This window comes from Manis pentadactyla, chromosome 15 (assembly GCF_030020395.1).
Source record: "Manis pentadactyla isolate mManPen7 chromosome 15, mManPen7.hap1, whole genome shotgun sequence".
Taxonomy (NCBI): domain Eukaryota; kingdom Metazoa; phylum Chordata; class Mammalia; order Pholidota; family Manidae; genus Manis; species Manis pentadactyla.
The window spans coordinates 33,465,289-33,481,501 of NC_080033.1; the positions used below are offsets into that span (position 1 = coordinate 33,465,289).

At 34.7% G+C, this 16,213-nt stretch overlaps 1 protein-coding gene across 1 annotated transcript in view; it reads right to left on the reverse strand.

The window, feature by feature from the left end:
• The window catches only part of NETO2 (neuropilin and tolloid like 2), a gene marked incomplete at its 5' end in the record, with an annotated part of 60,949 nt that overhangs the window by 6,054 nt on the left and 38,682 nt on the right, over positions 1-16,213 (reverse strand). Inside the window, one exon of the mRNA XM_036927460.2 lies at positions 13,603-13,831. Within this exon, the coding sequence (XP_036783355.2) occupies positions 13,603-13,831 (229 nt within the window). The remainder of the gene's footprint in view (positions 1-13,602; positions 13,832-16,213) is intronic.

Below are 16,213 nucleotides of genomic sequence, written 5' to 3' on the forward strand. Positions count from 1 at the left end.
ATACCATTTGACCTGGGAATCCCACTCTTTGGAATTTACCCAAAGTATACAACTTCTCAGATTCAAAAAGACATATGCACCCCTATGTTTATCACAGCACTTTTTACAATAGCCAAGATATGGAAGCAACCTAAGTGTACATCAGTAGACGAATGGATAAAGAAGAGGTGGTACATATACACAATGGAATACTATTCAGCTCTAAGAAAGAAACAAATCCTGCCATTTGCAACAACATGGATGGAGCTGGAGGACATTATGCTCAGAGAAATAAGGCAGGTGGAGAAAGACAAATGCCAAATGATTTCCCTCATTGTGGAGTATAACAATGAAGCAAAACTGAAGGAACAAAACAGCAGCAGACTCAGGGACTCCAAGAATGAACTAGTGGTTACCAAAAGTGGGGGGTGGGTGGGGAGGGAGGGAGAAGGGGATTGAGGGGTATAATGTTTAGTACACATGGTGTGGGGGATCACGGGGAGAACAGTGTATCACAGAGAAGGGACATAGTGGATCTGTGGCATCTTGCTGCACTGATGGACAGTGACTGCATTGGGGTATGGGTGGGGACTTGATTATACGGGTAAATGTAAATGTAGTAACCGCATTGTTTTTTCATGTGAAACTTTCGTAAGAGTGTATGTCAATTATACTTTAATAAAAAGTTTAAAAAAGTGAATATCACCCTATGCTATATGGATGGATCTCAAATAGTTTTTATTTTCTTTTCAAAAGTTAAAGATGAAAAGAAATATTAAAAATTTTATGGGATTAGTCTGTTTCCCCTAGTATTGTTTTTTAAATAAAATACCATGAACCTAATAAAAATGCTAAAAAAATACAATGAATGTTATTAAAAGAATAGGCATGAATTTAGTATTTCTCTTATTCAAAAAAGAAGGCTCTCTCTTTAGTTTAGTTATAGGAAGCTTTGGAATACCTAACCACATTCTCCACTTGCAGTACCAGTAATAAAATTGAATGGTATCCACCTGCCTGACTCCCTTTGTCTATTTCTCAATGGAACTCTGAACATGGGCTGGAAAAACAGGTATTGGGTTCCTAGAAAGCCCAAAACATAACCTGATAAATGTAGGTCAATAGAGATCACAAAACAAATAAACATACAAAACAAAACAAAAATCACTAACCATAATGGAAATGCAAATCAAAATCACAAGGAGATCTCACCTCACACCCGTGAGAATATAGTTATCAACAAAAAGACAAGAAATAAGTGTTGGCAATGGTGTGGATGTGCCCTCTTGGTAGGAATGTAAATTGGTAAAGCCACAATGCAAAACAGTTCAGAGGTTCCTCAAAAACTAAAAATAGAACTACCATATGATCCAGCAATTCTTCTTCTAGGTACTTATCCAATGAAAAGGAAAGCACTAATTCAAAAAGACATATGCACCCATGTTCACTTCTGCATTATTTACAATAGCCAAGATATGGAAGCAACCTAAGTGTCCATGTATGTATGAATGGATAAAGATGTGGTACATACTTACAATGGGGTATTACTCAGCCATGAAAATGAATGAAATCTTGCCATTTGGACCTAAATAGTACTATACCAAGTGAAATAAGTCAAATACCATATGATTTCACTTATATGTAGAATAAAACAAATGAATAATACAAAACAGAAACAGGCTGATACATACAGAGAACAAATAGGCGGCTGCCAGAGTGAATACAGGTGAGGGGATGGATGAACTAGGTGAAGTGGATTAAGAAGTACCAACTCCCAGTTATAAAATAAATCAGGGGGTTTGCAATGTACAGCATAGGGAATATGGTTAAGAATATTGTAACAACTTTTTATGGTGACAGATGGTAACTAGACTTATTGTGGTGAGCATTTTGTAATGTATATAAATATTGAATCACTATGCTGTACATGTGAAACTAATACAATATTGTATATTAATTATTCTTCAGTACATAAAATAGAAAACATCCAAAATTGCTTTGTTATTACAGGGCAATATAATCTCTTCTTGGGGCAGAATTCCCAAAAGGTAATATTCACCCAAATTCCAGGGCAGGATAGTAATCTATGGTTCATCATTATGAACTAGGATTTGTTTATCTCTTCTCCCTCCCCACTGTAAGGCAAGTGGAGTTTAGGCATGACTTTTATCTATGTAGAGTTAATAATTCTCCACACTAAACTTCTAAGCTTGCTTATTTTCTGAGTACTTATTCACTACAGTTTAAGCATAATAAACCCAGGTCATTCTCAAGGCTAAAGAGTCTAAAACAGCTAAAAGCTATGAATAACTTGGGAAAAAGTGCTGTGAAGCAAAAAGTGGAAAAATGGACTAGTAATTAACAGAAATGTATTTTGTTATCAGCTCTCCTGTATACTGTAAGGTATTTAACCTCCCTGGGTCTCAGCTTTCTCTTTTTAAATGAATGGGAGGGACTACAGGGTATCTCAGACTTCTGGTTATAGAATCTGATGACACTATGTAATTAGTGGTCTCAGTCAGGTTGCTACTTCTGTTTTCAATACAAGTGCAAAAAAAAGTATATAATAAGTAATTTAGTCCAAAACTGTTAACTTGTCAAAATGGTATCATTTAAACTATTAAAATAAGTATTTCATGATTCTTTAAAAAATGCTTGATGGTTTCACAGCTCACCATAAGGATACTAAGTATTAGTTACATAAATAAGCCATTAGATTAAGGACAGAAAAACCAATGAAGATGTATGGTGGTATTTTACTTAAGTACAAAATAAATGAGTGTGCCCACTTCAGTTGTGTCACATATATAATATGACACAATGTGTGCCCTTTAAAATATGATAAATGTCCTAGAGAACACACAGCATTTTTGAATTCCTAATTTCTAAATACTGGAGTTTTATGTTTTTTGTTTATATACTACACCATAATTCTTTTACATACTATATTATATTACATGTTGAATTCAAAATTGTACCAATTTCATACAGTTTACAAATGTGGATACAGGGAAGAGAAGCTATTTTCAAGATAGGCTGAGTGAGGTATCAAAAGTAGTGTGCCTTTTAGGTATTCTGAGTCAAACTATCCTTAACTCTTAAAAGTTCATCCACAGAACTTATGTGACTGCATATTCATGGCCTGTTATAGCTGCAAAAGTGGCAAAAAAAAGACAGGTTTTCTGCTCAGTATTTCTCATTGATTGAAAAATGAGTGGAAAATAACCTCAGTTTTTATTGTAGAGTTCTTTACAAATGATCTCCACATTATTTAAAGCATTTAGAAAGCAGCAGTGATACTGTCAGAGTTTGTTTTGTAGAAATGTGAATTATGTTCATAATTATAATGTATTAACCTTTATGGATTTTCAATGGACAAGCATAACTGTTAATAATGAGAATCAAAGTATCAGTTATTGACACGGGATGCTAATGACAAGCTTCAATCCAAAACTATATAAAATGGCTGAATTGTAGGTCTTTATTAGGGACAAAGATAATAGCAAAAATAGTGCCAGTAATGAACTGCTCTCTACTTACAGCCTGAGGACTTTCTACTTCCCCCTTTTACTCACTAATTGGTCAAGGCATGGGAAAAAGGAGGGGGTTAGGATTTCAGCCCCCCTCTACTTCTGCTGAGATGTGGCAATGAGGCTGAAAGATAGTTCTGCACTTCAACTAAGCCTGCAGGGGGGCTGCAGGCAATATGTCACTGAAAATCACATAATGGATTTAATTCTAACAAAAATATCTTCTGCTGCTTTCACAGTCCTAGTGCTATAAATTATTTTCCTAAAACTATATTCTTTCTTAAAGAGTGAGGTATATACTAGTATTCAGTGCTTGGGAAGAAGTCAAACATATCCTGATTGTTATTCTCTATCACTCATTCTAGCCAAGTTATACTATTTTAGTCACATCTGCAATCTATAATGGGTAGGTATGAAGTGAATCTCTCATGAGTATTAGCCCATTTATATAAATCTCTTCTGAAATATAGACTGTTTTTGTAACAATTACAAATCATTAACAGCTTAGAGAACAAAAGAAACAGTTTAACAATATGAATTAATAATAAGCATGTAAAAATGTACTGTTTTTAGCTCTCTGATGTGCTTATCAAAAGGAGATTTTCAAACTGGGACTTGTGTTTTATAAAAATTCATGAAATCCTTTATTTTGATCACCCACACACCTTTTATTTTGGAGGGTTGGTTTTCTTGTTCTTGAGTAATAAAACTAAATTTTGGATATGAACTTAAGTCTATCTCAGCCTCTGACTTAGTCTTATATTTAGTGATTAGTGTAAAGATACCACTTAAAGGAGACATTTTACCTGTGTACTTATCAGATTTGTACAAATAAAAAAATCATTCATGTATATAGAGAAAACACCATAAGTAAAACACATTAGAGAACAACTTCTTATATAAGATTTAGACCAGTGCTGCCCAAAATAATGTTGAGTCAAAAATGTGAGCAAGTAGCCACATTAAAAAGTCTTTAAAAAGAAATAAGTGGAGTTAATTTTACTAACAGCTTATTTAACCCAATATATCTGTGCAGAAAAGAGTTAATATAGTAGGATTGAGGCTGCTACCTTAGAAGGGTCAGTGTGCAAGGATGGCCCTTGGCTGGCTTCCAGGAACTTGACGTTCCTCCATTCCCTGACTGATAAGGGTGGTTCATGGGGCCTAGAGTTTGTATTAACAATGTTGTTTATGCTAAATAATGGCTTTCCTCTGTGAATACAGAATTTTGGTACAAGCAAGGCAGAGAGTGTCTGTGTGAACAGCCCCCCAAAAAACCTTTGGGCACTGAGTCTCTAGTGGGCCTCTCTGGGCAGAAACATTGTACATGTTACTGCATTTTTTCTTGCTGGAGAAATGAACATGCTCAGTGTGCCCCCTGTGGGATGGAGAGAGCATAAGGAAGCCTGGGAAAGAATTTCTCCAGACTCATTCTTTTCCTCTTGCTGATCCTGTCTTGCATCCTTTCACTGCAATAAGCCTTAGCTGTGAGTACAAATATATGCAGTACTGTGAGTCCTTCTAGCAAATCACAGAACATGTGGGTTGTGTTGGACAGCCCTGAAGCAATATCCTAAATAGTCTCACTTTAACATGTAATAAATATAAAATATTAATGAGATATTTTACATTCTTTCTTTCAAAGCAAGTCTTTGAAATCTGGGATACATTTTTATAATTACAGCACATTTCAGTTTATACTGGCCACATTATAAGTGGTTGGCAGCTATATGTGGCTGTACTGGAGAGCAAAGGTTCAGATGTTGGGAATAAACGAGGAAAAAGTAAGGAGGCGAAGAGGTTTTCTTTCTATCTCTGTGTAACAATCACTGCTTTGTAGTTATTTGAAAGAGTGAAATGGCCTTTGTATAGTTATTTTTCAAGTTTGAGAGGGTCTCAAAAATTTTTTAAAACAAACTGAGTTTATAATTTCCAATAACATTTCCAACTACTTGAGGAATTCACCATATCCAAAATAACTCAGCACTTTTGTCCTTTTTATCTGTTCAGTTTTCATTTGCCAAGTCAATCAGACCCCAAATTGCAGGTAACTTTGACTCATTTTCTGTTACTTTCCATTCTTGATCAGTCATCAGATCTTGTTGATTCCATCTCCACAACTCTTCTTAATCCTCGTTATCCCTGCTTTGGTTGAGATCTTCCTAGCTTCCCACCTTCACTGTGGAAGTAGCCTCCTAACTAGCTTTCCTGCCCCAACTAAAGCACAGCTCTGATTATGTCAGTCTGTAGTACAAAACCCTTCAAAACTCCCCAGTGCCTGTAACATAGTTTAAATTTAGCCTCTAATTTAAAGGCCTTTGAATTCCAACTTTACCTTTCCTGGATCATTTCTGTCTGTTCTTTTTTTTTTACTACTTCTTGTGGACTACATTAGCTGTTTCTAAGCCTGTGTTCATTTCATTACTTCTATTTGGAATAACAACCTCAATTAACAATTCCACCTTCTAAAATCTACCTACTCTCAAACTCAAAGGCTCAAGGGACCAACCTTCAATGACTGTGTGCTTTATAACTGATGCTGTCTGCTAGAAGGAACTTTATATTCAACAAGGAAGCACTCTGTTTTCTGTCTTAAATGGTCTTTGTAACAGTCAATCCTGTATCTGCCTCATTTACATGTATGTTGCACATCTAAGTGACTAGAGATCCTTTAGGACAGAGGCATTTCATTCATTTTTTATCTTCATAGCAAATACAGTAACTCATATGGTTAATGTAACTCGTATGGTTAATATATGGGCGGAAGGCATGCAGGTTGGCTACATCACCTTCCTAATACAACTGACTAAATGCCCATATAGTACCTTTAAAAATACAATATAAGAATTTAGCTGTAATAATGCCTATAAATGGTCACATAAAATCATGATTTTAATACAGAATCCATGAGATAGTATCTTGAACTTATAAGGGATAAATTATGAAAAGGCAGCAGAACCAATCTTTCTTTGTGGGGTTTTGTTCATTTGAATTATCAGGAGTTTAAGGAAAAGATCCTAAAATCTGTATTCAAAGTTTTTCCACTTTTAAGCTGGGTCAGTGCCTACACTGAACTATAGCATTCTTTAATATGAAAAAGTTCCCACATGCTCACAAAATAGTAAAGATGACTTTTAAAGACTTAAGCAATTCATAAAAAGACAAAATCCCCTTTGAAACCACAAAAGAAAATATCTAATGGATATTCAAAATAGAAATTCAAATGTAAGAAAATATCTAAAGGATATACATAATAGACTATTCAAATGTATCACTACAAAAAATCAACTCAACACAAAAGGCGTATTGAAAGAAATGAAGGACAACAAAGTTATAGCATATAGAAAACAAGCAGCAAAATGGTGTAAGCTCTTTTTATTAGTAATTACTTTAAAAGTATAAGGATTAAACTCTCCATTCAAAAGGCACAGATTGGCAGAATATTAAAAAAAACAAGATCCAACTATATAGTGTTTTACAAGAGTCACTTTAGATCTAAAGACATAAATAGTTTGAAAGTAAAAGGATGGAGAAAGATATTTCATGCAAACAGTTATCCAAAGAGAGCTGGTGTGGTGATATAAATAATAGACAAAAATAGATTAAAAAGTCAGAACTATTACAAGTGACAAAGAAGGACATTGTATATTGATAAAAGGGTCAATTCACCAAGTAGAAATAACAATTATAAATATATATGGACCAAAAATTAGAGCCCCAAAATATAAAAAGCAAACATTGCCAGATACAATAGTTAAAGACGTTAATACCCCACTTTTAATAATAGATAAAACCACCACACAGAAAATCAAAGGAAATAAAGGTCTTGAATAACACTATAAACTGATTGGATCTGCCAGACATATACAGATAACTCCACTGAATAGCAGTAGAATGTACATCTCATTTTTCTCAGGAACATAAGAACATTCTTCACACTAGACCATATGTTAGGCTACACACACACACAAAATCTTAATTTTAAAGGACTGACCTCACACAAAGTATCTTTTCTAATTGCAATGGAATAAAACTAGGAATCAATTATAGAAGGAAAACTGGAAAGCTCAGAAATATGTGGGAATTAAACTACACACTCTTAACCAACCAATGAGTCAAATAAGAAATTACAGGGAAAATTAGAAGACAAATGTTATGACACAAATGAGACAAATGAAAATGAAAACACAACATACCAAAACTTAGGAATTTATAGATATTAATCCCTACACTAAAGGAGAAAGATCTCAAATCAATAAATTAAAGAACTAGATAAAGAAGAGCAAACTAAACTCAAACTTCTATGCCTTTGTTAGAAGTACTGAAATTATAAATATTAGAACCAAGATAAATACAGAGGATAGAAATCTAGAGAAAATAAAAATCAAACAACTGATTCTTTGAAAAGATCAACAAAATTGGCAAATCTTCAGTTATGCAGCCTAAGGGGAAGAAAGAGAAAGATAAAAAGACTCAAATTACTAAATCAGAAATGCAAGTGTGGACATTACTGAAGATCTAATAGATAAAAAAGGATTAGAAGAAAATACTAACAACTGTACATTAAGACACTGCTAACCTAGATGAAATGGACACATTCCTAGAAACATATAATCTCCCAAAACTGAATAAAAAAGAAATAGAAAATCTGAATAGATTTCTAGCAAGGAGGTTGAATCAGTAATTTAAAAACCTCCCAGCAAAGAAAAGCCCTGGACCAAGTGGATTCATAGTAAATTCTACCAAACATTTGCAAAATTAATACCAATCCTTTAACTCTTCCAAAAAGTTGAAGAGGAAGAATCATTTCTTACTCATTCTATGGGCATGACCCTGATATCAAGGCCAGACAAAGAATACTACAAGAAAATAAAACTGAAGACTAACATCTTTTGGATGCATAGTGATGTAAAAATCCTCACCAAAATGCTAGCACTGAATTCAGCAACATATTAAAAGGTTTATACACCATGACCAAGTGGGATTTATTCCTGGAAGAGAAGGACTGTTCAACCTATGAAAATCAATCAGTGTAATAAACAACATTAACATAAAGAAGGGAACAAAAACCACATGATTACCTCAATTCAATCAGAAAAAGCATTTGACAAAATTCAAAACCTTTTCATGATAAAACCCTCAATAAAGTAGTAATAGAAGAAAATTTCCTCAACACAATAAAGGCCATATATGAAAACCCCATACTCAATGGTGTAACCCCATACTCAATGGTGAAATGTTGAAAGCTTTTTGCCTAAGACCAGGAACGAGACAAGGATGTCAACTTTCACTTCTATTAATATAGTACTGTAAATTGTAGCCAGAGCAATTAGGCAAAAAGGGAAATAAAATGCATCTAAATTGGAAGGGAAATGTAAAATTATTTCTGTTCACAGACAACATGATGTTATATGTAGAATCCCCCTGACACACAAAGACTTAGAACTAATAAACTAAAGCAGCCAAGTTGTAAGGCACAAAATCAACACATAAAAATCAGTTGATTTCTATACACTATACATAAACAATTAGAAAGGAAAATAATTCCATTTACAACAGCATCAAAAAGAATAAAACCACTTAGGAATAAACTTAACCAAGGAGATGCAAGACTTGTACACCAAAAAGTACAAAACATTGCTGAAAGAAATTAAAGAAGAAAAATAAATGGGAAGACATCCTGGGTTCATGGATTGAAAAACTTAATATTGCTAAGATGACAATACTACTCAAAGTGATCCATGGATTCATTATGATCCCTATCAAAATCCCAAATGTGTTTTTTGCAGAAATAGGAAAAACCTGTTCTAAAATTTATGGAATCTCAAAGAACCCTCAACAGCTAAAATGATCTTGAAAAAGAACATTAAGTTGAAGAACTCACTCCTCCTGGTTTCAAAACTTATTACAAAGCTACAGTAATCAAGAAAATTGGTACTGGCATTAGGAAAACAGACCTATGGAACAGTATAGACAGCCCCAAAATAAACCCTCACATAATGTGGTATCCACATATAAATCAAGTATAAAAACCAAATCAGTATTCATATTTGAACTGACTGTTTATAGTTCATAATGTATGAGCAAAACCGAAAGTTTCTGTGATGACTGCCCTTGTACTGTTCACTATGTAACTTATTCATTATGTAAGAATTTGTTCTACATGTAAAAACTTGTTTGTTATGCCTCAGAAGATTGGAGACTGACAAAAATTAGGCTTGGGGTGGAATAATGATTGTGCATTGAGCATTGACTCCCCTATACCGAATTTTATTGTCGTTAACAACCATTTGATCAATAAATAAGAGAGATGCCCTCACAAAAAAAAAAAAAAAAAAAAAAAAAAAAGGACAGACTTCCAATGGTAAAATAAATTAGTAACCGGGATGTAATGTATAGCATAAGGAATATAGTCAAGATATTGTAACAGCCTGGTAGGGTGATAGCTGGAACCTAGAATTATGTATATAAATGTTCTACCACTGTGTTGTACACTTGAAACTCATGTAATGTAATACTGTGTGTCAACTACCCTTCAATAAAAAATAATTATTTAAAAAAAAAAAAAAAAAAAAAAAAAGAATAGACGTCTCCTTGAAAAAAAAAAAAAAAAAAAAAAAAAACCCTCACATATAAGTTAAATGATTTCTGACAAGGGCCCCAAGACCATTAACTGAGGAAAGGACAGTATTTTCAACAAACGGTCCTGGGAAAACTGTATATCCACTCATAAAAGAATGAAGCTGGGCCCTTATCTTACAGCACAGAAAAAATTAACTGAGGATGGATCAAAGAACTAAGTATAAGGGCTAAAACTATAAAATTCTTATAAGAAAACAGAGGAAAATCTTCATGACATTGTCTTGGCAATGGTTTCTTGACTATGACACCCAAAGCAAGACAAAGAAGATAACAGATAGACTGGACTGCACTGAAATGAGAGCCTTTATCCTTCAAAGGACACCATAAGACAGTGAAAAGATAGTCCATGGACTAGGAAAAAATGTTTGCTAATCATATATCTGATGAGAGATTAACATCCAGAATATATAAAGATCCCTTACAACTTAACAACAAAACAGAGAAATTAAAAAATGAGCAAAGGACACTCATTCAGACATTGGTGTTGGTTAAGAAGTATATGAAAAGATGCTCAACATTAGTAATCATTAGGGAAATACAAACAAAAACCACAATGAAAAACACACCCTACAACCATTAGAATGGTTATTTAAAAAAGCAAAATAACAAGTGTGGTGAGGATGAGGACCAACCCTGCTGCACTGCTGGTGGGGATGTAAAATGGTGCAGCCACTGTGAAAACAGTAGCGGGTCCTCAAATATTTAAATGTAGAATTGCCAAATGATCTAGCAATTCCACCTGTACATATATACTCCAAAGAACTGAAAGCAGATGCAAACAAATAACTTTATATAGTTTATATGTTATATAATATATATAACTTGCATACTAATGCTCATAGCAGCTTTATTCACAATAGCTAAAAAGTTGGAAAACAACTCAAATGTCCATCAGCAGATGAGTGGATAAACAAAATGTGGTATTACATACTACAGAATACTATTCAGCTGCAAAATGACTGAAATTTTTAAAAATATTATGCTAAGTAAGTCAGACACAAAAGGACAAATATTGCAGATTCCACTTATATGAGGTACCTAGAATAGGGAAATTCAGGGAGACAGAAAGAATAGAGGCTATGGTAGAGTTGTTATTATTTAATGGGTATGGGGTTTCAGTAAGGGATAATACTTAAGTTCTGGAAATGGGTAGTGTTGATGGTCACACAACATCGTGAATGTTCTTAATATCACTGAATCGCACATGTAAAAATGGTTGACGGTAAATTTTATGTTATATATATTATACAATAATTTTTCAAGAAAGAGGCAACCCTTCTGGAAGGATGTTTTGCAGTATCTAGTAAACAACACATGACTTACCTTTTAAGTTAGCAATCTCAGTTCTAGGAATCTATCCTGAGGATACATCTCCAGGAATATGAAAACACATATGTACATATGCATAATATTATTCATTGTAACACTGCTTGTAATTGCAAAATCTTGGAAATAACCCATATGCCCATAAATAGGAGATTGACTAAAGTATATAAAATGTACTACTATGCAGTTACAAAAATAAGGATGATTTCTATGAACTGATACAAAGTGATTTCCAGGACATACTGTTAAGTAAAAGAAGCAGTGTGAAGAGTATAATACACTTCCCTTCAAGCAAAAAGAGGATATAGGAAAATACACAAGTATCAGCTCATTTGTGTGAAAAGAAATACAGGAAGGATACACTAGAACTGATATGATTGACTACCTGCAGAGACTGAGTAGGAGTGGAGTGCAAAGTGCAGGGGAGTGGGGCTGGGTTGACAGAGGAGGGAGCAGCTCTGAGTGTATCTTCTTGCATTGCTCTGTGGACAATGGAAATATTTCCAGTACTCCAAAAATAAAAACAGTTTAAAGTAACTATGATGAGGGGGAACACAAAATGACCTAACAGTCACAGATGAACCTAAGTGTATTACAAATGAATCACACAACCACAAGGAATGGAGGCAGAAACTAACCTCAGAAACTGAAAAGCCTATTTTGATGGAATGGATAAAGACAAAAGGAGCCCTACACAAATAACTTCCTCTGCTGGGGAATGTCTAACCAGGGATACAGGCTAGCAATTCTAAGATTACTTTATATGTATACTAGGACTGAACAACACATATATCATGGATAATTAGAGCCAGGTTTTTCACTGTAGGAAGGAAAGATAAAGGGCTGGTTCCAGGGCTGGGTCAGGAAACACCAGCTGAGCCTAGTTCATCCTATGGTAACAGAAAGGAAGGAAGTGATTTTTCAAAAAAAAGCACATCAAGAGGATACAGGAGGCACTTGAAGGAGCTCCCAATGGCCAGAGCTGGGGCTTAGAGCAGCAAAATAATGTTAGTATTATAGAATAATATAATACATTTAATAATAGAATCAAATAAATACTCATGAGTTCATACTGATATAAATAAATAAATGAGGGGAGAGGAATTGCTCTTCCTTGTTGTGAAGTTATATTAATAAGTGTAGAAGGAATGATGGAAACATAAAATCACTATAAATACTGCAATAATAACTATTACAGGTAGAAACCATTAATGGATGCTAAAATTAGTGAACAAAAGGATATTTGCATAGTTTCAAAGAGACTTTTTAGAGAGGAAAAAATTAGTAACTTTATAGTGGAGAAACCCAGCAGACAGCACCTAAGACAGTGGTCAAAGTTAACCTAACACACTTTCACATTATGTACCCCCACCTCACTAATGTGATGTGCTGATAAAGGCACAACATAATTTCAATGATACTTGACAATAGTGCATAAACTCAACTGAATACATAAGAAAACATTAGACAAACCCCAAATGATGAGCATTGCTACTGAATAACTGGCCAGTGCCTTTCAAATGCATCAAGATCATTAGAGATGAGGAACTGTCACAGATAGACAGACATGACAACAAATGGAAATGTGTGGACCTGGACTGGAAAAGGACATTAATGGTACAACTAGTGACATCTGAATAAGGTCTCCATCTTGGTCAATAATACTGTATCTAACATTAATTTCCAGTTTTACCACATTAGGGAAATCTGAATGAATGGCATATGAAAACTCTGGACTATTTTTATAACTTTCTGTAAGCTTAAAATTAAAAAGTTAAAAAAGAAAACACAGCTTATCTACATCTTTGATGAGAATGGTTTGGTGGATTCATAATTATTAGTTCACCAAGCTGAATTACTACCATTGACAATTACTCTTAATTTTGAAAATCTTGAGAGAATTCTTTACTTTTTGCACTCTCTAATATGTGTTTTCATTTTTATAATTATGTGATGTTGAAATTTATGCAGTGACCTGTTTTTTTGCCCATAACAGGTTAATTCTTTGAAAATAGAAACTAAGACTTACCTATTTCTACATCCTCTGTGACTTGCAGTCTCAGTAATTGTACTCTGAATAAATCAAAATTATGTAAAAAATCTCAGTGCTATTGGATTTACTTACGTTCCACAAAAGAAGTAAACAGCATTCTAAACCTGCTGAGCCGACTACCTTCATCTGCCCACATTCGTATCACCCCAATTCCTGTTTTCAGCATTACATCGTTGGCCACGGTGCTGCAAAACTTGGCCTTCAGATTTTCAATAGAACTGCTTCCATCATAGACTGCAACAAAGTTTCTCTTGCATTCATTGGAGTGTTCCATCTGATAATCTAGGAACCTCAAATAAATCTGTAACATTAAAACAAAGAAAAAAACCCTGCTCTTAAAAAGGTACATATATGAATTTTGTAGTTCTATTACCCAGTCAATGCGGTAGACTGAATTGAGCTTGACAGCTGACAGAAAAACAATAGATAAAGGCTAATGCCTAAGTAGTTGAAAGAACAAAGGATAATGGTTGTTTCTTTGGTTGTCTTAACAACAGAATGAGCATTAGGGATCCTAAAGTTTGTGTCTTTCCTATAAAGAGAAGATACTTTTTACTCCATGAGGCATGACTGTCTTACATAGTTTCCTTATAAAAGCTATCTCATGGTACTGACAAATTGGGAAAATAGAGCAATCATTAATAGTGTTATTTCTCTGACAATCACTGTGATCAATTTTTTCCAGGTTTTCTTCCTATTTTTAAAACGTAAGTTTAATTGTAAGGTACATCCTGCTTTTGCTGTAACACATCAAAACCATTATCTGTACTCTTCATAACCATAATCATTTCCATGATGTCCTGTTATTTATTTACCCACTATTCTACAATTGCACATTTAAATAGTTTTAAGATTTTTCCCCATAAATAACATGTCTACATTTTCAGTCAAGAAGATATCAACTAGTTACCAAATAGCAGTATTATTATCCTATGTTTTTAAGTAACCTTATATGCAGCTTGCTACCTGGCACTAAATTATTTCTTAACATATGCTGGACCCATTTTTTTATTTTGGTATCATTAATCTACAATTACATAAGGAACATTATGTTTATTAGACTCCCCCATTCACCAAGTCCCCCCAACAAACCCCATTACAGTCACTGTCCATCAGCGTAGTAAGATGCTGTAGAATCACTATTTGTCTTCTCTGTGTTGCACAGCCCTCCCCGTGCCCCCCCATTATACATGCTAATCATAATGCCCCCTTTCTTCCCACCCCCCATCCCTCCCTTCCCACCCATCCTCCTCAGTCCCTTTCCCTTTGGTAACTGTTAGTCCATTCTTGGGTTCTGTGATTCTGCTGCTGTTTTGTTCCTTCAGTTTTTTCTTTGTTCTTATACTCCACAGATGAGTGAAATCATTTGGTACTTGTATTTCTCTGCCCATTTTTAAGATTTCTTTTAGATTGCAGGTTTAGAAAGACTGAGAGCACTAATCTTTAGGTTGTGGGCTTAGAAAGACTTTGAGCATAATCTCTAAAAGAACTGAATGAAGCAGATATTATTCTTTACAGGCAGGGAGGAAATTGGCTCAAAGAGATTAAGACCTTGAACCTATGCTGGTCTGATTCTAGACTGTATATTCTCACTCCCTGGGGATGCCTTCTCTATGCATGTACACACACAGGTCACTTTTTAGAGCTAGTTGCTATGTGACTCTACAATTAAAATAAAATTTTAGTGAGTGAAGAATAAAGATTTCCTTCTATGCCATTAAAGACAACTAATGAGTACTCCCGTTCTAGTTGCTATATCTGAGGTAGCAGTACTATGGCATTCTTATCTTTAAATTTTTTTTTCTGAACAGGGCTGTCCTTATACTACACTATGGGGTGCTCCAGGGTGAACACCTTGGTGTCCTACTCATTTCTCACAAGAGCTGAGGAGGAGCACTGTATGGGCAATCACTGGGACCTGCTACTTTGCATGGTTTTATCACCCCTTGAATTCAATGTAAAACAAAGTGGAAACTTAGTTTCACACTGATGCACCAAGAGAAAAAGATTCATTTTTAAAATTTTGGTATCATTACTCTACAATTACATGAGGACATTATGTTCACTAGGCTCCCCCCTTCACCAAGTCCCCCCCAAGAAACCCCATTACAGTCACTGTCCATCAGTGTAGTAGGATGCTGTAGAATCACTACTTGTCTTCTCTGTGTTGCACAGTCCTCCCCGTGCCTCCCGCCACATTATACATGCTAATCGTAATGCACACTTTCTTTTTCCACCCCCTTATCCCTCCCTACCCACCCATCCTCCCCAGTCCCTTTCCCTTTGGTAACTGTTAGTCTATTCTTGGGTTCTGTGATTCTGCTGCTGTTCTGTTCCTTCAGTTTTTTCTTTTTTCTTATACTCCACATATGAGTGAAATCATTTGGTGCTTGTCTTTATCCGCCTGGCTTATTTCACTGAGCATAATATCCTCTAGCTCCATCCATGTTGTTGCAAATGGTAGGATTTATTTTCTTCTTATGGTTGAATAATATTCCATTGTGTATATGTGCCACATCTTCTTTATCCATTCATCTATTTGGACACTTAGGTTGCTTCCATTTCTTGGCCATTGTAAATAGTGCTGTGATAAACATAGGGGTGCACCTATCTTTTTCCAACTGGGCTGCTGTATTCTTAGGATAAATTCCTAGAAGTGGAATTCCTGGGTCAAATGGTATGT